The 26,387-nt window shown below is 45.7% G+C and overlaps 1 protein-coding gene across 2 annotated transcripts; it reads right to left on the bottom strand.

Moving 5' to 3' along the window:
• Positions 1–114: 114 nt before the first annotated feature.
• On the bottom strand, positions 115–20,518 carry abcb4 (ATP-binding cassette, sub-family B (MDR/TAP), member 4). Of its 2 annotated transcripts, XM_018763015.2 has the most exons (28): positions 20,411–20,518; positions 20,206–20,279; positions 19,933–20,005; positions 18,476–18,623; positions 18,233–18,263; positions 17,760–17,951; positions 16,407–16,578; positions 16,073–16,197; positions 15,443–15,614; positions 13,878–13,991; positions 11,803–11,913; positions 11,377–11,502; positions 10,970–11,173; positions 10,515–10,685; positions 10,223–10,384; positions 9,038–9,199; positions 8,694–8,840; positions 8,371–8,475; positions 7,245–7,322; positions 6,784–6,867; positions 6,019–6,222; positions 5,793–5,893; positions 5,483–5,623; positions 3,072–3,228; positions 2,264–2,461; positions 1,965–2,171; positions 1,166–1,312; positions 115–889 (listed from the first exon to the last, which is right to left on the bottom strand). In XM_018763015.2, exons 2-28 carry the CDS (start codon positions 20,271–20,273, stop codon positions 683–685), a joined length of 3,807 nt encoding a protein of 1,268 aa, XP_018618531.1. In that variant the 5' UTR covers positions 20,274–20,279; positions 20,411–20,518; the 3' UTR covers positions 115–682. The 2 variants fall into 2 exon arrangements, with proteins under 2 accessions (XP_018618531.1, XP_018618532.1); XM_018763016.2 differs by lacking the exons at positions 19,933–20,005; positions 20,206–20,279; positions 20,411–20,518 and adding an exon at positions 19,099–19,161.
• Between the last annotated feature and the right edge of the window lie 5,869 nt (positions 20,519–26,387).

The raw sequence follows: 26,387 nt of genomic DNA, 5'->3' as shown, positions 1-26,387 counted from the left end.
CATTTTGACTTGAGTAAATTTCAGGTAGTATAAAACATTACCAGTATTTACTTTAAAAAAAAAAAAAAAAAAAAAAACCCACCAAAACTCTCCCAATAAGTAACCAGTTGCAAATGCAATGGAAAAAAATGTTTATTCAAAACATGAACAGAACCTGTAACAAAACATGGTTAATCAGTTAGTGCTTCTCAAAGAACATTACTTGCTAAGTATAAATACACATTAGATACAGGAGGGCCAGTCTCTACACCCAGTGGTCTTTGCCTGCCCCTATACAGCACGGGCTGACCAATGGGAAGCCACAACAGTCAACACACACCCTTTTATTTCCTTTATATCAACCATGTGGTTTCCATACAACTTTTTGGCTCTGAATGGGAGAGTGAGGGGTTGATTGAAAATTTCTAAAATTAATTTTGCCTTACCTTCAGTACATTAAGCAAAACCTTGCAGTGTTTAATCAAATGCAAATTAAGAACTTGGGAGATTCCAGGAACATGGACTGCAGTTACTGCATTTAGTTTTGAACTTCTTTGGTGGAGAGGGAGCCCTGGACCTCTTAACCGTATCGCCCTTTTCCACCACGGGGCTCTGAAGCGACTGAGAGTAAATAAGTATTGTTTGCAGTGTCCTCCGAGCACCTCTCTCTATCCCGGCTGCGGGGTGGGGGCAGGCTGGGCAGCTACTTGCCGCCGTGCCCCATCTGCGTGGTGACCAGGCTGTAGTACACGCCCTGCTTGGCCAGGAGCTGCTGGTGAGTTCCCAACTCCGCCACGACGCCATCCTTGAAGACGGCGATGCGGTCAGCGTTCTGGATGGTCGAGAGGCGGTGGGCCACCACGATGCAGGTGCGACCCTCGCGCGCCTTATCCAGCGCATCCTGCACGATCTGGGGCCGGGGTGAGGACACAAGTGATTTCAAAAAAATTCTACCCCATCAAAACGCCGGTACATTCACCCCAGGAAAAAGGCAAGCTGCTAGTAGCATCCAATAGGTTATGAGAGCGAGCAACTCAACATATGCTGCGTGTTAAATATTGATAAATGCGATGCAGAAAACCTCAAGATTATATAGACTTTTTACAACTTGCAGGGATGTTGTAAATTTTTTCCACATTTTATACACTGAACTGAGTCGTCCTGATGCACAAAGGCAGTGAATCACCTTCTCGCTCTCCGTGTCCAGGGCTGATGTCGCCTCGTCCAGCAGCAGCAGTTTGGGGTTGCGCAGGATGGCGCGGGCGATGGCCACCCTCTGCTTCTGGCCTCCGGAGAGCTGTGTCCCTTTGTCCCCAGCCTGTGTGTTGTACTTCTGCAGGGGGTGGGGAATGTCATCATTTGTCACTCAGTTACAGAGACATTGACCTTTTTCTCTCTGTGGCTTTTTGATACTGTGAGGGATTGATTGGGTATAGATTGATATCTACAACCACTTCCTCAACAATGACAGGAAATGAATGATGGTACAGAATACTCATAAAATTTTAAAGGGAATAAATCGTGACTCTTCTGGACAACAGGGACAGCAGTTATGTGTCACCTTGCAACCGATGGTCACAGGTTCAAATCCCACCCCCTGCTGTAGTACTTTTGGTCAAGGTGTTTACTCTGAATTACTGATACAGTAAAAACTACCCTGCTGTAGAAATGGATAAATCACTACGTATGTCATTGTAAAACGCTAATGCGGTAAATGGCTTTGGACAAAGGCAACAGATAAATGACAGGTAATAATCGTTAAGTCTCTGCTGGTGGTAAAAGAAAGGGAGTATTTGATGTCTCAGTCGGGAAGCTCTACATCAAGGTAGAGCCGCTATCAGTGGGCCGGGTTCCAGAACAATCCGCAGGGAAACCTCAATGCCCCCTGGCAGCTGTTACAGAAGAAGGGAAAGGTGCAAGGCCCTTCATTCGCCTGCACCACACCATTTATGGTGCAACTCCGAAGGAGTAATAAGGGCACCTACGTCGGGCAACCCATCAATGAAGGAGTGGATATTGGCTGCCTTCGCCGCTGCCACGATCTCCTCGGACGACACGTCGCGGCTGTTGTCCCCGTAGGCGATGTTCTCAGCCAGGCTGCAGTCGAAGAGCACGGGCTCCTGGGACACGATGCCCATCTGCGCCCGCAACCAGTGGATGTTGAGCTCTTTGGCATCACGTTCGTCCAACGCCTGGGACAGGGAGTAAAAACACGGGTACGTGCTGAGTGGAGGGATGCCCCAGTCGTAAGGGTCCAATGGATTTCCCTGATCACGTGACTCACCACGCAGCCCTCCAGCGGGTCATACAGGCGCTCCAGCAGCTGGATGGTAGTGCTCTTTCCGCAGCCGCTGCCCCCTACCAGTGCAAGTGTCTGGCCCTTCTTCACCTGCAGGTTGAGCCCCTGCAGGATGGGCACCTCGGGCCGCGACGGGTAGTGGAAGAGCACGTTTCGGAACCTGACGTTCCCCTCGAACTGGCTCTGCAGGAGTAGCACAGGTGGACATGTATTCAGTGAGCACATGATGATGTAAGTCACCCCCCAATGCCCATTCCTGGTCTCCGCTCCGCACCCACTTTATCAGTTGTGCTCTGAGCAAACTTATCCTACCGTGACCAAGTAGAAATTCAAGTCCAAATATCACATGTCATTTAAAAAAAAAAAAAAAAAAAAAAAAACCAACACTGACTTATTCAGGCATTCCAAAGTAATCAATGATCAATCGATTAGCTGCCTGATCAAATGCATCACTCTCATAACAACCCACATCTCGACCTTTACCGTACGTTGGTATTGACTGTATTTCGTATAGGGGGCGGGTCCTTGACAGACGAGGTTCCGTTCCAATGACCTTATTGTGAGTTGACTTTGCATTATGCTGCAAACCCCCTTCTACTGTATTATACAACTCTGCTTTACCATATTGTCTGACCGAAATTAAAAATCAGCAAGCGTTCACACCCCCCCCCCCCCGTGGTTCAAATTACAGGTGAACCTTAAACAGGTGTAGTAAGAAGCTCTATAAAAAGAAACTGTTCGAGTTGCTGGAGTGGGCATGGCCCTTGTCAGAGGGCACGGCCAACGGTTGTACCGGCTTGTCCCCTTCCTCCGACTCGTTGTCGATGACCGGCTCGCGGTTCAGCAGCATGAAGAGGTGGGAGGCCGAGACCTTGGCTTTGGCGTAGTTCGGAGTGAAGGAGTTGGCCTCTCCCACAGCCAGCGCTCCGTACAGCACAGCCGAGATGACCCTGCGAGGGAGAGGTCACCGCACTTTAGGCTTAGGTCATGTCCTGCGGTTCCGGTCACCGAGCACTTCTGTGGGTCAGAGCAATATTAATATTCATTCCCATCTTTCCAATAACAAAGCACAATGTAGTAGTTTTATTATTCAGTTTTTGTGTCTTTTCCATTCAGTTTCATTCGATGAAACATACTTTTGGCATTAGTAAGTACCATGTCAGTTTTTAGAAAAATATTCCTCATCCTTGAAATTAGAATTAAAATTAAGCCATTTTGAAATTCAAATGTTCAAATTTTGGCAATTTTGAAATGGTGCATAAATTAAAAACAAAAGTTCCAATCACCGAATATTCCAGTACCTATTAAAATCTGATACTTTACAGAATGTTTTGGTGCCTTCTTTTATCTTCCAGCAGCTGCTGTTTCAGTGCTTTCTAGAAATTCTAGATAGATTGTAATTCTTAACATACTAGAATGTTGACACGTAGAATATCTAATTTGTTAAATTTTAGAAACATTTCATAAAAACAGCGAAAGCAAGATTCTGTTGCTAAAACTGACACTATAAGAACTAGTGGTATTTTTTCAAACAGTAAATTTGAACTAATAATGCAAAAATCAACACCTAAGAGCTGTTATTTAAGTAATTGTTCTCCCTCTTTTGGAACATGTGGCCACAAGGCAATAAAAAAAAAAAAAAATGTTGAAATGTAGTATTTATTTTACCTTCAAAATGATTTGAACCCGCTACCACGCAGTGTAACCATGGGTAACCTGGTTAACATCCAGGATATCCAGACACCCCTGGGTCAGTCCGATAGACCAGCGACAGATGACGTTAAAATAAAAATATCAATTTTTTTTTTTTTTTTAATCACTTTTTCCTTTCCAACAAATAGAAGAAAAAATTTCACTTTTTTTACCAACAGAATCTCATTACTGCAATGTGTCTAAATTTAAAATTTTATATAAATCAAAAGCATATAACTTTTCTTCACAGCAACGAAAATTGAAATCTTGTCTAATGTGAAACGATGGATAAAAAATCCCAGTGAAAATCTCAAAGTTACCGGGTTCGAATCGGGTATTATTGGGTCTCTATGGCACATTCAGCCATCGGGGGCACTCGTGGCATCATGCTGATTTTTCTCGAGTTACAATTGCCGCAGTCAGAGCCCCCACCTCTCCCCCCGATCGCCGCCGCCACCACCGTAATCATTAACCATTTCCCTAGTAAAGCGCTAAACCTTTGCTCCCTTACATCCAATAAAACCTGTTGACCCTAACAGGCATGTTGGGACATATTGAGACAGTTCCCTCAAGATGTACTGAGGATCCCCTGTAGACCAGAATATGAAGACGGGCCTGTCCTCCAGTCCACGTCCAGAGATCGTCCATCTCGTGCTACGGCTGGACCGATACCAAGAGTCGCTTACCGGTTCTATTCAGTCCTTCAGATTGCCCGTTTTTTCCCCCCCACTGCGTTCACATCACGTTTTCATCCAACCGCATTAGTTCCTCGTCCATGAATTTTCATAGATAGCGATTTTAAATTGCCTTTTCATCATACATCTACTGTATTTTCCAATATTCCTGTCTGCAGCAAAGTGAAGAGATCTGCATTTACCCGCTGAGCCAGTAGATGGCAGTAAAGAGCACTCAGCTCAATGGGAGTGTAGAGCCATGTTAATTCAACTCACTTCCCCAGTGTTTACAGGTTGTGTCTGGCGTTAATAAGCATTTGTGATCGGTAATAAAATGACGAATCTGTCAACACCAGGAACCAAATAGGAGTTTGTGGACACAGCATATTAGTTTCAGTCATTGTAGTTTTCTTTTAATGCAGCTCAAAGGTTCATAAAATAGTCGAAGGAAGTGTCGTATCCTATTTTTATTTGTTATTGCTATGTCCTAGATTTTTACAGAATCTAAACAGCACATAAAGTGAGGGATGTCTGTACTGTTACACTTTTATTAGTAAAATCATAATTTGCTCATTACTCCATATAAAGTTATCGAGATAAGTCATTTTCTAATTATCTTCTGGATCCAATAGTTCACATATTTTGCATTCCTCTGATTCTTTTAAAAAAAGACCTTGCCAGTACAGCTACAACTAAGTGATGCAACTAAGTTCTTGGATCACGATTCTAACTCCTACACCATTCGAAAAAACAAACGCACCAACCATTATATAGCCTTAAGTCCAAGGTGTCTAGGAGAAAAATAAGTGTTTAAAAATGTTCAGGCATTGATACTTACAGAAAAACCCCTTCAAAGTCCATCTCATTTTGTTCTATGAGCCACGCGCCAAATCGGAAGCAGCCGGCATAGGCGAAGTAGACGACTGCCTGAGAGAGTGCGAAAGTCAGTCCATAGACATGAGCCTTTTTTTTGGAGTTCCTGAAAGAGACAGATGCACACAAAGGCTTGACATGAACACATCATCGTTTAGCTGCCGCTCTTCCCCGGGTGCGAGAGCATCCCCTACCAGTCGTTCGCATAGCTCATATCTATATCACGTTATATCTCTATCACGTCAACGGTTCCCTGATCCCACAGCAACACGTACTTGTACGGCACGATCAGGTTCTCCTGGTAGAGGTTCTCAAACTTCTTCTCGCGTGTCAGCGACACAACGGTGCGGATGTTTTCGATGGCTTCCGTAGCGATCTGAGGGAATCCATGAGAAGACGCAACATCAACTTGATGAGCAGGGAGTTTTCATGGGCATATGAATCACAAACAGGCCCCACGTTGGAATCATAATATGGAGACACCCCCCACCAGAGGCTCACCTTCCCCGCCACTTCTAGCTCCTTCTTGTCCTTGGCTGCGTGGCCGGCCAGCATCTTCATCTGCACGGCACCAGCGATGGCCAGGAAAGGCACCACAGCCAGGATGAGCAGAGTGAGTTGCCAGCCGTAGACAAAGGCGATGATGATGGAGGTGCCCAGATTTGCCACGTTCTGGGCCAGGGTGGCCATCCGCACACCCGTTGCCTGTAAGATGGCGGTACCAGGGGTCAATGGGGTCACGTTCACACATATGAACATATTTATCCATAACCTTCCCTTCTGAGCTCTGTGAGACCTGAGGTTGCTACTGCAAAGCAAGTCAACACATCCTTTCCAAAGTTCAACCTAAAGTCAACCACCAGTCGAACCCAAGAACCCTACAGAGGCGTCTTCTTCCAACACGTCGATGACTGCAGGTACACAAACGTCCTCCATGCTTTTCAACTGTGCAAGGACATCTGCCAGGTTTGTACCATGACTCAGCAAAGTCCTCATAGAGCTATGGAGATCTTCTCACAGACAAGGACCAAGGCACTCAAGAGCTACCATAATAGAGCCTCTCTATAAACTCAAACAAACAGTCTAAGGTCACTGCTGTGTATCGCTGATCTCAGGTTAGATAAGTCCTTTGATTCTCTTGGCACTTTTTATGACATATTTTATTCACACACTGCTGAGTCACACTGCATGGTAATGCTGCTCAAAGGCTGACACATCAGGCTGCATCGAAGCGAGCGGTCAATGGGTCAAGGATATTGCACCTACACCCTGAACTTGGGCTGCATCCGTCGCCAGTCTGGTGGTCAGGGCTCCGACGCTGTTCTTGCAGTCATCAAACCAGCCCACTTCCTGTGGGTGGGTGGGGGCAGAGGTCAAGAGAGCACACCGTGATACATGGATATCAGGGATGAAGAGCTTATACAATAGGATAAAATTTACAGGTGTAACAGAGTAAGTACCTCACTCAAGGGGGCAAGGCATAGCAGTAGGTGGGATTCAAACCTCGACCTGTTGGGTCTAAAGGCAACAGCTCTAACCGCTACACTATCAGCTGCTATAAGTGAATGTGAACTCAAGAACAAATTGACTATTTGAGGAATTTGATATTATTATATTCATTTTCATACTTATCACAGTTGAAGCCAGCAATAGTTGTGATTTATTAAGTGCAATAAAGTGAAATGTGTTTAAATGAGTGCCAGGTAATGGGGAAATGGTGACGATACCTGTCTCAGCATTGCTTTGAAGGCCATGTACCTCAACCTCATGGTGAGGATCTCTCCAGCTTTCCCGAAACAGAACCCCTGTAAGGAAGGAGATCTTCCGTAAACCAACAACCTTCTACAGCGGGGAGATGTTTCTGGAAATCCACGGACCAGTGAAGGTTTTTGTACAACAGGAATCGATGTGTTTTAGTGGGAAGAGAACACATAAACAAACATTCCTTAATACTTAAAGACAAAATTATATCAATATTGTTTTATACATCAGTATCTGGTCAAGACATCTGGCGTTTGCGTGGGCAGCAGGTAGTGTAGTAGTTCGAGACACGACTTGCAATATGAAGCTTCCCGGTTTGACTCCAACTCCTGTAGTACCCTCGTTCAAGGTACTTACCCTGAACCGATACAGTAAGAATACCCTGCTGTGCAAATGGGTAAATCAGTGTAAAGTTGATTACCCATTACTGTCTCTATGAACGATGGAATCAGTTAAAGACGATGTACACATGAGGATGGGGAGGAGATCAATGCACCGGTAACCGTAAGAAAAAAAGGTCACCCTGTTTTTTTTTATTTGAAACAAGTATGTGCCAGTTGAGTAAATTATTCACAGACTGCATGTTACCTTCGTACTAAAAGGCATCCAAGCGCGGTACGGGTAGGCTGCTCTAGTGAGAGCAATATTTACCTGGATCCCATTTCAGGACAACAAGAAGCTCAAAGTCCTTCCTGTGTTGAACCATCCAGTCGTCCTAGGATTGCCTGACCTCACCTGGCTCTTGTTTCTTTCAATAACCCCACTGCGATGTAACAGACAGCTGGTCGTCTTTTGTTTGACACTTCTCTTGATTCGTAGTAAACCAAGTATGGGACATATACAAGTTCACGCCAACCAAAAATGGAGCTGGGGAAACGCATTTGCTCATCACGGCTTTTGCACGCGGAGCTATCGAACACACCAGTTCATAGTCATGTGATTGTGGGAAGTCGGTATCTTTGTCTTGCTCATCCATACAAACAGGTGGATGAACAACAACAGATGTATGGTCTTGTCATAGAGGGTTGACGGGGTTGAATGATGGATTGATGGGATTAGAGCAGTTGTAAGGATTTTTCTTAGTCGTCGTACCTGGAGAAACAGGGTGACGAAGGAGACCACTCCGATTGTTACAAACATCAGGGAGAAGAAGGTGGACTTCTGCCTGACAGCATCGTCATCCGGATCTGCAAACACCTAAGAGGGAAAAAGATGAAGAATGAGGGAGCCTGGATAGAGTGCGTTACATCGCCTCACAAAGGTCCATATAACTTTATGAAAGCAGGGGGATCCTCAACAAATTAAGTTCTACCAACATCCTGGTTCTACAACACACAGTGAGAGGAGCTCAAAGGTCCCAGCAAAGCAGGGCCGCTTTAAGCCTGAGACCACAGAAGAAACCGTGGAGACCATACCGCAATGATCTTGGAGAACACAATTGCAAAGGCAGGCTGGATGGCACCGTTGCAGATGGCACAGAAGAGACCGACCACTATGTAGGGCCACTCGGGCAGGTTCAACCGCAGCACTTTCAGGAAGGACACAGGTGGTGGCTTGTCCTCCTGGACCACAAGACGACACACAAAAGACATATGGGAGCGCAGTGCATAACATGGGAGCTGATGGGACAAGTTTCCTGTCCATCAAAGCTCACTTCCTGCCCAAAAGTGCCTACACTACACTGATTACACTAGACCCTGTTGGGTGCATCAGTCTTGACACCAAATTTAGAGAGTTGACCGGAAGAGGTTCCTACTACCTCTTCCTTGTCCTTATTGTCCTCCTCCTCTGCCGGCTTCATCTGACTGGTGGGCTTCTTCTGGAAGAGGGTGCTCTCCGACAGAGACGTCACAGATGGACTTTTCTCGTCAAAAACGGCCTCCTCCATGGATTTGCTTTCAGTCTCGGTGCTCTTGAACGTCTGCAACGAACGCTAGTGTCATTGACCAGATGCCTATCAGGAAACCCAGGGGTCCCAAGCTCATACCACAGAGGTCCATGTGGATGCAGGTCTTCACTCCAACGGCATGTCTTAATTTCCACGACTGGGTTGATACTTTGGATTTTACACAGAATTGAGTTTAACGCTCTTGCTGGAGAGACGATTCCCAAAGAGGAGGTAACCATCACACACCAGGTCAGGAGCTGCACATGTGACCAGAACTCCCCACATAGTTTGGGTTGAATGTTGTAGCAGATCCCATTTCAGTATCAATATGAACTAACTTCATGAACTATTTTTAACCGTTATTTTCCTGACACCTTTGCTCAAGGTGAGTTACAGTGTTAGGTTTGTACACTAAGCTGCTTACAGTGATTTGTCCATATTTATAGCAGGGTAATTTTTACTCTACAGTTTCAGCACAAGTACCTTGATCTAGAGTATTAAAGTGGGAATGAGGATTCACATCAAAGTCCTTCAGCTGGAAGGCAATGGTTGTGAACAGTACAGCACCTGCTCCCTGACCACATGTAAGAATGGGGAGTTGTGAGCTACAACCAGTATGTAGATGACTGCTGAAGAAGGGTCGTGATAAGGGTGGGCGGGGCTGGGTGGTGCCGAATGTGGCCTACATCCTCCCCACCCAACAAAAATTTAGGGGATAAAAAAGATTTTAAAAAAAGGGGGGGGTTTTTATTGGTTGAACACAAATGTGGTTAAAGTAACTCCATTTCACATCAGCAGTGCGGCTGTGTGAAGACGAACGTTAGTCTGCAAGCAGCTGAGTATGATTAGTAAACCAGTGCCTCCTCATGTCTTGGTCTGAGAAACATCACAATGATCTGCATGCAACGTCTTGAAATCACATTAAACACGGTCGCCCAAGTGATGCTTTAAAATTCCCACCCAGCCAACACACTCTAGAACCGCCTCTACTGCTAAACAACTGGAATGACAAAAACGAAACGGTAATAAAGTCACTGCTATGAGTTCTCGACACACCTGCATGGTAACCAGGGAGTGGTAGATGCCCTTCCTGGCCATGAGCTCGCCGTGAGTCCCCAGCTCCACAACCTGTCCGTTCTGGAAGCCGGCGATGAGGTCTGCGTTGCGGATTGTCGAGAGGCGGTGGGCTACCACGATGGTGGTCCGTCCTTGCCTCACCTGGTGCCGTTTTCACAGAAAAAAAAAAAAAAAAAAGACACTCAGTGACTGATAGTTCTCTGGGACTCCGAGCAGTGATGCATCAGTTTAAAAAAAAAAAAAAAAACCACCACTCAGTGGGAATAAACACCTTGTCCAGCGCCAACTGCACGATGGTCTCACTCTCAGCGTCTAGGGCGGACGTGGCCTCATCCAGCAGGAGGATCTTGGGATTGCGGACAAGGGCGCGAGCGATGGCGATTCTCTGCTTCTGTCCTCCACTCAGCTGAGTGCCTCGGTCCCCAACCAGCGTTTCAAATTTCTGAGCCAAAACGAAAGCGTTTCAACTCTTAGTTGAGTTATGTACTCAAAACCTCTAGCGCCGCCTCCATTAAACATCATAGACACTTCACCGAGTTGACATTTCAGATATTCCAGATACACTCCATCTATGGACTGACACCAATCCTCAAAAGCTGCAGGTCTTACGGTATCCTTCAGACAAGTTACCAGTCTGCACCTGAAGCCCGACTGACTATAAAAGTCAATGACTTGTTGAAACAGTAAGGATTTAGCGCTCGTGAGACACGTTGCAGAAGAACATACGTCGGGGAGTTGCATGATGAAATCGTAGGCGTTGGCCTCCTGAGCGGCCATCTCAATCTCCTGCTGGGTCACGTCTTCCCGGCCGTAGCGGATGTTCTCTGCGATGGTGGTGGCGAACAACACCGGCTCCTGGCTCACCACCCCGATCATCCTCCTCAGGTAGGTGACGTTGAGCGTCCGGATGTCGTGGCCGTCAATGCTGATCTGCGTGAGAAGAAAGCAGAACCCAGCATGGGGGTGGTTAGGGAACCAGACCTCCACTGAGGACCACATTCATAGAGCAGTTAGATTCTGCAATTCTGGGACCATCTATATGAAGGACAAGCATCTGACTATCCAGGAAGACCTCAACCACATACACACTCTGACACCAAGACCATAAACCCATAGAGTGGGATGAGGCCTACCGTGCCCTCCTGTGGGTCGTAGAACCTCTGCAGGAGCTGGACGGTGGTGCTCTTTCCACAGCCGCTGCTGCCCACCAGGGCCATGGTCTGTCCGCTGTTCACCCGCAGGTTCATACTCTTCAGCACCTGAACGTGGGCATTTCCTTTGACTTTACCACTTCAAAAGCTCAACCACAACAAAGAGGTAGCAAAGCTGAAGATGCAACAAACCCAACCTAAACAACAAGTCATGCATTTACAGGTAGGTTGCAATATAAGCCGCAATATAATATAAGCTGTATAATTTTTTCTATTTTGTCAATAAATAATTATTCAAGAATTTATATTCATAATACGAATAGTTTTTCAGCAGGTACTTAACACAAATCGTTTGTTCTTTGAAAGACCAAGTTTTCAAAGAGAGAAAAGATAGGGAGACGTGGCTACCTGGACATCCGGTCGTGATGGATACTGGAAATGGATGTTAAGGAACTCAATGTTGCCTTTGATCATGTCAGGCTCATATCCATCTTTGGAGAAGCTGTTGATGTGGGGTTTCTAGAAAGAGCAAGACAGTTCCATGTCAAACTCGCATATTAGCCCAAAGGCCAATGTGGCAACTCTTGGAGTGATGTACGAAGACACTTCAGCTCTTAATAACTGTTCTTGCAATCAGGAAGACCCAAGGTAAAATCTAAGGCTGAATCGAGACAGATCTACTGAGATTGAAGAAATCTGATCGCTAAAGGAGTCTGAAGAGCCAGCTAGGTAAATTAAACACATTAAGTGAGTGATCTCTGCTGGAAGATTCTGTCTTTTACCATTAACATTCAATTCTCACTCACACACACACACACACACACACACACACACACACACACTTTCTGAACCGCTTGTCTCATACGGGGTTGCGGGGAACCGGAGCCTACCCGGCAACACAGGGCGTAAGGCCGGAGGGGGAGGGGACACACCCAGGACAGGACGCCAGTCCGTCACAAGGCACCCTAAGTAGGACTCGAACCCCAGACCCACCGGAGAGCAGGACCTGGTCCAACCCTCTGCGCGCTACTGCCCCCCTAACATTCAATTCTTTTGTATAAAATGACCAGACACCATATATACCAGTTCAGTACACGAGTTAGAAATTTCAAATGCACTGTAATTTCCAGTTTGTTTACTTATTTTTAAAAAGCATTTCTTCACAATTTTATTTTGTAAAATTTTTTCATGTTGCCGAATGACAGAGACCTGCAGTTCCATGCCCAGCCAATAGATGGCAGCAAAAAAAAAAAAAAAAAAAAATCACTCCAACCTAATAGGAGTGGATCGTTTTCATTCGCTCATTTCCGCTGCATTTAGAGCTCATTTCTGGGGTCTCTGTTCGGTGATCAATAAGATGAAATTAAGATGAGGAGCCCTGCACCTTTAAGAGATAAACGGTCAACAAACAGCAATGAATAGGAGTTCGAGGAGACAACTTCTTCTCAGTCATTTTAAATTCTTTTCATTCAGCATTTGAGAGCATTTATTTAGTCATTATAGCGTTGTGACTTAGTATAAAAGGGACTTTGGATTTACTAATAAATCATGTTATGAACAATATTTTTTTCTGGCCTAAACTGTGCTCATTAGGTGTTGATAGGGTGCAAAGCGATCAGCCGGGTGGTACGAGATCCTTCGGTAATATGTTACGTAAAGGTAATCAGGGTGGGAGGAGATGTGCTCTTCAGTCAACTCCCCCCCCCCCCCGGGGTGTTGGCTCTCATCACAGCTTCAAACCACACCAGTCTTCTGCTGGAACAATTAGAGGAAACCCCTGAGCCAGTGGTTTATTTAAAATGGACTTTGATTTTTGTATGGTTGCTCTGTGTTCCTCAGATGGCCTCCGCTGCAAAGTTTGTTTGGTTAAAGCCCATTTGTACGAGACCCTTTCAGGCTTCTCCACCCTTCCAGAACACGAAACCAGCCAGTGTTTGGGAACAGCCAGGTCCTCATTTCAACCCGAGACGGGAAGTCCGAGGAACCCCTTGACCCCACTTTGTTTGTTTTTCGTTCTTCGCGGAGAAAGTCATTCGACTCCAGGCGCCCGCTGTTACGTCAATAGGTGCATCAGAGGTTCAAGTGACCAACAACCAATGAGGTATAAACCTTAAGGTCTCATATCACCATACAAGACATCAAGTCTTCAAAGCTTTTTTTCAACACGAAAACTCTTTGGCTTGCAATAATTTTTAAAAATATCTTCAGATATTTTCTATGTTAGTGTTTTGTCATCACTTTGAGACAGCAGCTTATTAGATGCACCTAGAACAATGTTTGCCTTTTTCAAGACAAAGAAACAAAACACTGCTTTTAGTGACCAAAGTCAACAAACAACCAAAGAGTTCAATCAGCAGTCAGTGAATTGATAATTGTTGTCCGTCACCAGGAGCCCTTGTGTTACTGTTCCAAACATGCAGTATCGAAGGGATCGTGTGTGTGTGTGTGTGAGAGAGCGAGAGAGACTGCTGGGGACCACTCACACTGTCAATAATGTTGTATACTTTGTGTGCGGCGCCTCTTGCGTTGGCGAACGCCTGCATGTTCGGAGACGTCTGACCCAAGGCGAAGGCACCAATGATAACGGCAAAGAAGACCTGCAGAGAGAGAGAGAAAAAAAAACACCGATCACACCGCGTTCACACCTTCAACGCCAAAAACGGAGGTCCCCGCCTACAGCCCTATTTCCACAAGCGTTTTAATATACACTCATATTGTTAAACATTTTGTCAGGATTGAATAAATCAAGGGTTTCTGTGGTCAAAAAAGCCTGGATCACACACACACACACACACACACACACACACACACACACACACACACACACACACACACACACACACACACACACACACACACACACACACACACACACACACACTTTCTGAACCGCTTGTCCCATACGGGGTCGCGGGGAGCCGGAGCCTAACCCGGCAACTCAGGGCATAAGGCTAGAGAGGGAGGGGACACACCCAGGACAGGACGCCAGTCCATCACAAGGCACCCCAAGTGGGACTTGAACCCCAGACCCACCGGAGAGCAGGACCCGGTCCAACCCACTGCACCCCCGAGCCCCCATCAAGCCTGGATTAATTTTACATCAATCCATCCATCCATTATCAATAACCTCTTGCTGAATGCAGTGTTTCTGTGGTCTGGAACCTATTCTGAAAAAAAAAAAAAAAAAAAACCAGGACATCAGTCCATCAGATTTCTATACAATTACATACATAAAATAAAAATTATATGAAAAATACATATTTATGTATGCTTACAACCTCTGATGGACAACCATCCCATCCAGGGAGTACCCCGCTTCACTCCCTATCCTGTTTCCAGGATAGGCTCTGGACCACCACTACCGTTGATAAACAGTTACAGATGAATAGATATTATTATTATAATAAATAATATTATTATTATTATTATTATTATTATTATTATTAACTACTACTACTACTACTACTACTACTACTACACACACACACACACACACACACACACACACACACACACACACACACCTTCTGAACCACTTGTCCCATACGGGGTCACAGGGAACCAGAGCCTACCCAGCAACACAGGGCATAGGGCCAGAGGGGGAGGGGACACACCCAGGACGGGACGCCAGTCCGTCACAAGGCACCCCAAGTGGGACTTGAACCCCAGACCCACTGGAGAGCAGGACCCAGGCCAACCCACTGTGCCACCGCACCCCCCCTCATAATAATAATAATAATAAAAGTATATACCCCCTTTCCCCGTGACATGTAAATTTTCCCCATGTCACAGATCGTAACTGTGCTTCAGATAAATCCCAAGGACAGTTACAAATTAATTTAAATGCAGCCTGAGGCTGTGAGCCAAAGAAAACAGAAAAAAAAAAAAAAAAAAAAAAAAAAAAAAACACTGCAAAGTTGTGCCGTTTAACAACCTTACTTTCCATGTGTCGCATATGAGCCCGGGGGCGATGTGGCGAAGGGGTCCTGCTGCCACCCCCCAGCAGTGCGATCACAGGTCCGCGGGGACCACCTCCGCGGTCACTCACCGTTAGCACATCCCCGATGGTGTACTCCTTGGCCAGGATGAGGGTGCTGCCGTACCAGAAGGCGAGGGCGTACGACAGGTAGATCATGAGGAAGGTGAAGCCCATCGCTATGTTCGCTGTGATTGCTTTCTTCACGCCCACGTTCTTAGCGTCCTCCAAGTTCTTGTGGTACCTTTGCGGGAGACGGGAGCATTAGGAGCACAGAATGGCCCCCCGGTGGCCAGAACGCAGCAACCGAGAGTCCTCGGAGCAAAGAGGACCTAGTCATTCTTATAGTAAACATCTGAACTGCTGATGGCAGGAATCCTCAAGCTCTCGTTCACTGTAGTCCTGTAAGGAAGTAAGGATCGCTGTAAAAACGACCGCCGCAAAAAATCGCTAACGATCCGACCTGAATCGCATTCATCCATCATTGTATAAGTTCCGATACCCAGCCAAGACCAGGAGCTGCATTCCATAACCCCATGTCTGTGTCTGAAGCTCTTCGTCTGTTGTTAACGCACTTTTGTTTACTCTGAGGAAAGCGTCACTTTGGAGGAGAAAAAAAAAAAAAAAAACCCAACAAGTGAATAAACCTAAATGTTGAAGAAACTGACCAGGTCAGATCAACTACCAGGAAAAGCTAGTCACCTCTTTAGCTCTTTCTTCTGACCGCCAAAAGCGACCACGGTCCTCATGGCTGACAGCACCTCCTCGGCCACCGCCCCGGCCTTGGCGTAGGCAGTCTGCTCCTTGGAGGTGAACGAGGTCATGACCTGGTGGGGTACGGAAAATCCCTCATGTCACACACACGCCTGTGTCATTCGTGATCAGACCCATTCAGTCATGGTCAGTGATGGTCAGATGCATTCGGTCACCGTCATTCACGGTCAACGAGTTGAACGCATTCACTCGCAGCATCTCATTCAGGGATGGTCACATGAGTTTGGTGAACTCAGCTATCCAGCAGAGACTGGAGGCTCACCTTGGAAAACATGGCTGCGGAGACCCCCAACACAGGGCTGATGGCCAAGATGACCAGGGTGAGCTTCCAACCCATTATGAATCCGATCACAAACCCAGTGATGAACGTGCTCAGAGACTGAATGAGCATTCCCAGCTTGTCCCCGATGCCCTCGTTAATTTTGAAGACATCGCTGAAAGAAAAAAAAAAAAAAAACAGGAAGAGTGAATGAAATGAGTCAATGATTTCATAATGTGAACATCATCTACAAGACCAAACTCTAACAGCTCATGTTTGAGTCCAACATATTAAATTCACATTTTCCCATAATGATTTCACACATGGGGGCAGTTCCCTGGACCGCAGGCTGCGTGACGACCACTTCTCCTTCCTGCATTTTAATAATACAATATAAGGAAGCGGGCCGTTTCATTTCCCGGCAATACATGTGTAATATCACTCTTTCAAACACACCGGTCTTCGGTTGGCCCAACACTGACATTGAGGGAGCTGACGCAGCGGTTAAGAAATTGAACTTGTGACCAGAGTACACACACACACACACTGTCTGAAACCTCGTGTCCCAAGTGGAATTGCGGCGAACCGGAGCCTAGTCCGGCAATACAGGGAGCAAGGCTGGAGGGGGGAGGGGACACACCCAGGATGGGACGCCAGTCCGTTGCAAAGCACCCCAAGCAGGGCTCGAACCTCAGACCTACCAGGGGACAGGACCCAGCCAAACTTGTTGCGCCACCGTGTCCCCCATGGCCAGTGTATGATCATGCTAATTTTAGGAGAGGAACTTACGTCACTCTTGAGAGAAAAAAAAAAAAGGAATATCCCTTTCAAATACTTCCTGAGGTATAAATATATAAAACTATATGTTGCTTTAGATGAGAAAGTTTGCAGGACCAAAAAAAAAAAAAAAAAAAAAAACCCCACCAACAGTAAATATGTCACATTTATCTGACAATTATTCTACCCATTTATAGAGCTAGGTGATTTTACTAGAGTAATCTAGGGTAAGCACCTTGCTCAAGGGTACTACAGCTGTAGGCAGGATTTGACCCTACAACCTACAGGTCCAACAGCAGCAGCTCTAACCATTATGCTACTAGCTTGGGCTGTGGTGGTAATTGATTACAGGTGTTGCCTGGCACTCAAAGGACCTGGGTTTGAATCCCACCGCCTGCTGTAGCACCCTTGATCAAGCTACTTAACCCTGAATTGATGCAGTAAAAATTACCCTGCTGTATAAACGGGTAAATCGAGGTAAGTCGTTTAACGCCGTCAGCCGCTTTGCGAGAAAAGTGTGTGCGTTTGCACATTTTGGGATGACATCATGAGAAGCGGGGGGAAGTCGGGCTCACGCACTCGGTGAGACGCGTGTTCAGCTCTCCGGCCTCATTGACGTCGAACCACCCGATCTCCTGATGGATGATGGCGTGGAAGAACTTCTTTCGGATCCTTTTTATCTGCCGCCCCGCAGCAAGCGTCCACAGGGCCACCTGCAGGTAGGCGGCGACCAGCACGATGACCCCCATCACCGAGTAGAAGATGGCATACCTTGGGGAAGGGAGGGGGCCAGAAGGTGCTCGGTTTCAGCATCAATATTGGGTTTGAATCGTACCTGCTCCAGTAAACTTGATCAAGATACACTTAGCCGATACGGTAAAAGTTACCCAGCTGTATAAATGGGTAAATCAATGTAAGCAGCAGTTAATTTGCTCTGGTTTCATGGACTCGGATGTTCTGCCCCGAATGTCTAATGTTGCATGGTGCTCACTGCTGGGGCACCTCGACCGCTCCCCATACCCTTACTGGGCTGAGTGTCAGGGTGGGCTCACCTGGACATCTGGTCCCCCAAACTTGTCGAATCTAGAAGTGAGAAAGAAAAACAATGCGACACTTTTAGCGCTCAGCCATTTCATTTCACGACAGTAAAGAAATGAAACATCTAGAAGACTTTATTATCAGGCTTCCATTGTAAGGCTGAACACGCAACATCAGCATCAACACAATCCTCTCTCTGCGTCCCTCAAAAGGCGGTCCCTTCGCACGGGTCCCAAAGGACCCCGTCTTCAACTCACTGCTGAGCTGTCCGGTGGCGTCCTCCAGGAAGCTGTCCGTCATGTCCCCGAAGACCATAATCATGGCAGGCAGGACCGCCCCGTTGGCTATGGCCATCACCGATCCGACGATCAGCAAGATCACATCCCAGCCTTCTGCGAAACGGAACTGCAGGGAGGGCACAGGAATTGGGGTAATGAGGCGTCACACGACCCACGGGTGACAAGTACTACAGGACATCATCATTATTATGATTATTATTATTATTACCAATTCCTATTTAGCTCATGTCTTTGTCCAAGGTGGCTTATAACGGTAGATACACTGCAATAAACTACTTACAACTGTGTACCCAACCACACAAAGTAGCGTGACACACACACACACACACACGAAGGGCAATTTCAGTCACCAGTCCACCTGAAACCGATGTCTCTGGACTGTGGGAGGAAACCAGAGCACCCAAAAGACACCACGAAAACACAGGGAATACAAACAAACTCCGCAGGCTGAGCTGCACGCAAACCCCCAGCCACGAGGCACCAGTAAAACCTGCTGTGCCACTGTGCTGCCTTATAACATCATGACTAAATGTGCTCATTCTGCTACCTGAGGAATGACAGGGAACCGAGGAAACACTTACTGATGTACACCTGGTTTTGGACGGGCTCTAGGTGTTGGTTCACTTACCAGAGTAAACTTTAACTGTAGACAGTTATTCTGTTAGTTATGCTGTCCCTCGGCCTGATCAAAAGCACCGGGAATTGAAAACAGACCCAAGCGACAATAAATGTTTTTGTTGATTTTGTCAGCTGTCCATTTTCATCGAAAAACATCGGCTTCCCTTCCACACAGGAAACATCTGACTGGGAGACGGGAAGGAGAGCGCGGGGGGACGACGACGACGACGACTTCTCTTACTGAACTGTCCTGCGATCAAGTGACCGTCCCACTAGAGCACCAACCTTTAAGGTGTATTTAAATATATTTGCATATATGAAAATGACACATAAGTTAATGACATACATTCTGTATAAACTGTTTCCTTCCCTTTAACAACAACAACAACAATAATAATAATAATAATAATAATAATAATAATAATATTATTCCACCATTTTTGGTGGCCGTTTTTAAATCCTCCGCACGTGTAAGTTTCTGGGCATCAGTGCCAGTACAACAAATTCACTACAGCTCTACAATCCAGCAGCGTAGGGGTTGGAACCGCTGCCTTTGGATTCAAAGGTTGTAGGATTGAATCCCCCCTCCAGCTGTAGCACCCTTGAGAAAAGGACTTACTTTAAATTGCTCTGGTAAAATTACTCAGGTGTACAAATGGGTAAGTAACTTAACATCCTAAGTTTTTCTCAGGAAAAAAAAAGTGTCAGATAGATGAATAAATGTATCAAATATACAGTAAATCTGTAGTAAGAGTGCTGGGGACAGTCTCTGTCCCCCGAGAGACGGTTGGACATACCATGGCAAGTGGACTGACCATCGGCATCTTCTTGGGAGGCTTTTCTTTACCATTTTCTTTACCATTTTTCACACTGCAAGACAGTTGAGTTGAATTTGACATAAACCCTTCAGCAACAGAAGTAAAGGGACAAAACACACAGAGGCCATTAATAAAAGTGTCCAATGGTGGATCAGTTGATCACCGATTTGATCAGTTGCGCAAGTATCAACACGTGAGGTCTGACTGTTACGATATAATATTATTATCATTATTAAGTCCCACGAGGGCTACCTGATGTCCCCGTTCTTCTCGAGCTGCAGCCCCGCCGTCGCCTCCCTCTGTTCGCTTTTCTCCTCCATCGCGTTCTGCTCCAGCCGGGGGGTCATATTTATTATTTATTCATATTCGCGGTCACACTTAATAGAAGAAAGTAGTGACCCCCCCGCCAAGCGATCCGGCGGGTCACTTCAAAAACAATATGAAGATGGGAACTTACAGCGGCCGATAAGGTCTGGTGATATCCCTTGATGGTCTCCTCGGTGGTCTCCACTCGCCCGCTCCTGCCACTCCGTCTGTCCGTCCGTCCGTCCGCGCGCTAGCTCGCTCTCGCTCTTCCCTCACGCGCTGCTCGCGCGCCGCTTTTATCGAGCGCGCTGATGTCATATTTACAGCTCCGTGACGCCTGTTCTAAAACTTTACTGTATTCATTACCAGCGGTCAACCAGGATTAAAACTAAACCAGTACAAAACGAAGCGAACCATGTTCGATCGATCAATCAATCAATCAATCAATCAGTCAGTCAATCGCTCGCTTTGATCAGAAAGTTGCGCAGCGATGCCCACCTGAGCCCGAAGCCACGGGTCATTTATAATCCCCCACCTTACGGGACACAGCAGCACACACGTGTATCCATCCATGTGCCATATGAATATCCATATGACAGTTTTTAACTATTTATTAACTTTTACTTGAAGTGATGAGTGGAGACATTGCAGTATGTCATTACTAATCTTACAGTTTTTACTTTTTATTCTTTATTTTTTTTATCTGCCTTTAATATTATAGCATTTGTATAATGTACATACTGTTCATATTAACAGACACCAGGATAAGAAGTGAAATGTAGCCGCAATAATCTGTATTCATTTAAATGTTGAACATTGTTTCCCCGGAACCTTTGTTACACTTTCAATTAACCTGCTTGTTTCTCTGATTGATGTATTTAAATTTATATTTACAATGATATCTGTGCTTATTCCAGATGACATGTTTAGTACATGTGTAAAGAAAGTGATATAACATGTCCCCTGTCTGTATATAACATTTATTTTCACTTCCATATATTCATTTTTTTGCCACTTAGCCCATGTGTGTCAGGCAAGTGGACACATTGTTATTGTACATGTTACCGGGAAAGGAGAGTATGGCCCGTGTATGTGAGGAATATAATATTAATTACCATCTCACCGTAACATAATTCATTCAAAGTATTAAACATTAGAATCTCTGTGATAAAACCTGTCACTTGTGGTATTTTTTGAACCGTTAATAATGGACTTTGCGCAACAACATATTCGAAATGGAGAGATTTCATGTAAATGTACGTTTTTCACAGGCAGGAATATTGTAATCTTTTATGATTACAAAGATTCTATTTCCATGCTGTACTTTTACTGTCATATACTGAATAAAAATATAAAAATAGTCTCTTTTTGTGGTCTTATTGTAGCAGTGGATCACTGGTTATACATATATATTATATACAGTACATACTGTATATACAGATGTAACCAGGACTATATCTGGATAGAAATATAGATTAAATGTCTTTTCCCTTTCCCTACACTCGGGAAACAGAGAAGAGAGAAGAGGACAGGACCACGGCTTGCGTCTTTTCTCAGAGCTGCTTGCCTGCCGCTCTTTTCTGGTTATCTAAGCATGTCATAAAAGACACAACAGTGTGTGCCAAAGGTGATGGTCATAATGTCACACATTAGCTATTACCAGATATGGTTTTACCTTTACTGAAGGCTTAGTTTAGTCATCTGAAGAGAATACCTGGGAACATAGTCCTTCGTGTCGTGTTAATTGTCAGGCATGAAGACATTTCACCCTCTTTCGGGGTTATATTCTTTTCCAGGGCATCTCATCTACCCCCCAGTGAGGATCTGCATACCGGACCGAGTCTCCCAGGACCCCGGGTACAGACACACACATCCAGGGGCGCTTACTAAGATAGAATAATTGTACCCAAAGTCCTGCTTGGACACAGAGTCAGTATCTTCTGTAAAGTTCCTACACATGACCAACATACATCATTAGCCAACTGTTTAAACCAATAAAATAAACTTCGACGTGGTACCAGTCTAAGGTGGTACAGTAGGACAGCGGGTAATGGTGTGTGTTCACATGTGGGTTTCAATCCAGCTCAGTATGCGAGGAGTTGGCACATTTACCCCCTGATTGGGTGGCTTGACTCCAGGTGCTCTGGTTTCGTCCTACAGCCCAGAGGCATGTGTTTCAGGTGAACTGGCACTAAATTACCCTTTGTGTGTGTGTGTGTGTGTGTATGCCTGCTTGCCCTCTGTTGGACTGGCATGTCCTCCAGGATGTACCCCGCCTCACACCCTGTGCTTTCTTGATAGCTTCCGGCCCACCACAACCCTGCACTAGACAAACAGTTGTTGGGGATGGATGATGCCAGTATAAATTTCATTGTGATTACATCATTCAGTTGTCATCTCATCTTGTAAAATTTCTCAGTCATTAGAAGAATATCCTGAAGTATGAGTCACCTTAACTGAGTTCAGACTGAAAACGGTTTTTCGTGTTGTGTTGTGTTCTCTATTTTAATTAAAGCACTTTGCAGTGTCTTGCGGTTGGGGAGTAAAGGGATGATTTAGTGTGTCACCTCTTCAGCCCGAATCAATTTTATTGCCTATTTCTGGTTTGATTGCGAAATTTTGTCACAGGAAAGTCAGTGAACCCTTTGCCCCTCCCCAAGGCGTGTTACAACCGTGTAGCATGACTGGGACACGTGAAGATGTGTGAATGGCTGTAAGAGGAGCAGTGCTGTCATCGGTCGTGACACACCTATCAGCACCTTTGGGATGTGAGGTGGGGGGGTTGCTGGATATGAAATAACAAAAGTTGCCGATTATTGGACGGCTGAGCTTCCTCGAGGGGGGTCGTATAGATTCTTCCCTCTGGGGAATAGGAAACCAGTCGCAGGGATTTGATGGCACACATTACCATGGTATCACCATTCAGCCATGTTGACTCACTGTGCTTATGCCTGTAATCACAGTAATATTTTTTATTATCCTGTGCTGTCTGTAAACAATCTGTCAAAGGACTGAGAAGATGGTCATGGCACTTGTATGTGTATGAAGAAATGAACATCTGCTGATGTTTTCCAACAGCAGGCTAGTTTTAACAACAGTTTGTGGTACAACCAGGAGGCTCTTGATGATAATTTCATAGCAGGGTTTTTAATTTCATTTGTTTTACCATCTCCGCATCTTTGTTCCTCTTTTTTCCAGACCTGTTTCTCTAAAATATCAAACTGCATCATCACCTTATGAGCGTTCTGAAGATGTCAACACCTCCATAACTATAATGCCAGCAGGTGCGTCTTTGTTGAGAGTGTGGAAATGTGCTCAACTGTACAGGAAGGTTTTGTCAATGATTCATCTCTGTTATCAAATCTCCTCCTGAACCAGAAAGGTCACATGTCCAGGTCCCTCCTGCAGTCCTGCTGTAGTCTCTGTGCACCAGTAGGTGTTGCTCTCTCATAGAGTTTCAACTCCTAAACTCATCCCCAACCGCTGAGCTGATGCTGCACTGCTGATGACCAGGTAGTTCCGAAGGTGTCCTGGAGCTGGAAAGTGTACTTTGTCATGTAATACCTGCCCAGGTGTTCAGTTAGAGAGGTATGATGGCCACATCAGGCCGGATCCTTGGTTCAAGAGCCCCACCTGCAAAACAGCATCTCCTCTAGGGTATCTACAAATTTAAGGCACAATAGTGTCCAAGGAGTGTTTCTGATGTCCCCATTGCTCATATAACTTATCATCCCTTCACCAAACACTGCACCTTGAATAAGTTTTACAAGCACAAAAATGACATTTTCTTGTTGATTTTTATAAATGTTGAAAACAAACGAGCTTGCAAAACTGTTCGCTACATAATCGCCTATGGCAAAGTAGTGTGCGGGTGGAAAAAGATATGTACTGTGCAGGTGCACCGGCCTTGTAAACACCCTTTTATGGGCTCAGACCACAAGAGAAAGTTCATATCGTTATAATTTCATTTGCACTTTTACACACAGAACATTGAGCTCATAGCAGAGTGGTGCCACGACAACAATCTCTTCTTCAATGTCAACACAACAAAACCAAGGAGTTGATAGTCGATCCACGGAGGAGGAGGGAGCAACACTCATCACTGCATATTGGTGAGACAGTGGTGGAGAGGGTGAGCAGCTTCAGACTCCTGGGTGTTCACATTACTGAAGATCTCACCTGGTCTCACAACACATCACATCTGGTCAAGAAATCACGTCAGCATCTACACTTCTTGAGAAGGCTGAGGAAATTTGGCACGCCAAGCCGAATCCTCAGAAGCTTTTATAGGTGTGCGATCGAGAGCGTCCTCACCAGCTCTGTCACAGTGTGGTTTGGAAGCTGCACGGTACAGGATCGTAAGGTGCTACAGCGAGTGGTGAAAGCTGCTCAAACCATCACTGGAATGTCCTTACCATCACTAGAGAGCCTATACCAGGCCAGAACCATCAGGAGAGCCATTAACATCATCAAGGACAACAGTCATCCCCAGCACAGCCTTTTCACACCCTTACCATCAGGCGGACCCTACAGCGGTGTTAGAGCCAGAACCTCAAGGTTGAAAAACAGTTTTTACCCACAGGCCATCAGGCTTGTGAACGACACCCATCCGCTGCCTCTCCACCCATCACGGCAGACAAAGTTCACCCACTGAGCCTGAGAGGTGTCAACTACCCCCCCCATCCTTCCAACCCACACATACACAGCGCCAGGAGCATCAGAGACCAGAGACTACCTCCGCATACCTTGCGTACACAAATACACAACCCCCCCCCCCCGAACCGCGAATAGACCCAATCTGCCTCTGCAGGACTTTGCACATGTACGACTTCCATGTTTACATTGTGCACTGCACACTTTATGTATGTATATAACCTCATTTCTTGGATTTTTGCACTAATAGTAATTTTTGTAAATTTGTGATTTACTCCTTGTGTTTTTCTTTCCTTACGTCCTTATAGTTTATGTCATAGGCTGCTGAAAGGATTCACAGAGTAAGAATCTCACTGTATGGTGTAATGAACTGTTTATTGTACACACAGGGCAATAAACTCTTGAATAAGACAGTTACACACAGAGATATAAGCTGGTGGGCCGTAGAAACACGGTACAGCACAGGCTACGCCTGACCGACAGCTCCCTGAAGAATGTAGGCAATGACCACCAGCTGCCTCTAATAACACTAGTAGTAGTAGGATGTTATATGAGGCAGCTTGCTGGAACATACCGGAAGGAGTCAGCAATTTGGGCCGTCTGGTCTTTCTTCTTTTTAATAATAAAAACCACTTTGTTATTGTAGGTAGCACAACATTGTAAGTTACTTCTGAGGAAAACGTGAGCTGAACAAATAAGTGTAGACAGGCAGGAGAGCAACTGGCAAATTCACACAGGTATTTCTGCAACTCCGAACTCGGCATTCCTCAGCTCCTCACCAGCTTCTTTCTTTGTGCACGTTTCTCTCTCCCACCTCAGCAATCAAGGCCGAACTTGATTCAGTTGATGATTGATTTGCTAATCGAATTAATGTAGATTGGTTTTCCAGGACTAAGGCTGCCTGCCGAGAGCTGGAAAACCCGAGCGGCACCCGCTGCTGCTCTGCCAGGGTCCGACGTGACGAACCCGGGTCTGCTGGCATCGTCTGCAGTGCGCAGCTTTAGAAGCAGCACTTTCCTTGCTGCTCTCTCTCTGAAGCTTTTTCTCCTCATCGGTCCTCTGTTTATCTGCATCGCAAGACAAGAAGGCAGCCTGTATTCTGCGCTTGACGCATGGGCCTCGCCGAGCAACGTCGTCGCCGGTTCTGCATTTATCAGCCGGATTATTAGAACTGGCTCGGAAGCTGGCGATAAGTATTAAGAGGTTTTTACTGACTGCTGTGCTTAGAGACATTTGAGTCTGCGCTCCCATTCTGTCTTCAACTGCCAACTTTATATTATTTGGAATAAAATTTCGTCTCTAGACACGAGTGTGTATCTTTCTTTCTTTTATAAACAAAACCCACTTCTAAGTTCTCCCGCTGCTTCACTACTAAAGGGCGGCGTTGAAACAACAAGAGTCAAAGGTGGAAGTTCGCAATTCCACGTGACCAGCAACCACGGCCAATCGGAGGCGCCGCTGCAGTTAGTTGCCTT

Source organism: Scleropages formosus, chromosome 18, assembly GCF_900964775.1.
Source record: "Scleropages formosus chromosome 18, fSclFor1.1, whole genome shotgun sequence".
Lineage (NCBI taxonomy): Eukaryota > Metazoa > Chordata > Actinopteri > Osteoglossiformes > Osteoglossidae > Scleropages > Scleropages formosus.
The sequence above is the reverse complement of the archived record's forward strand: the minus strand, read 5'-3'. Positions and strand labels throughout refer to the sequence as shown.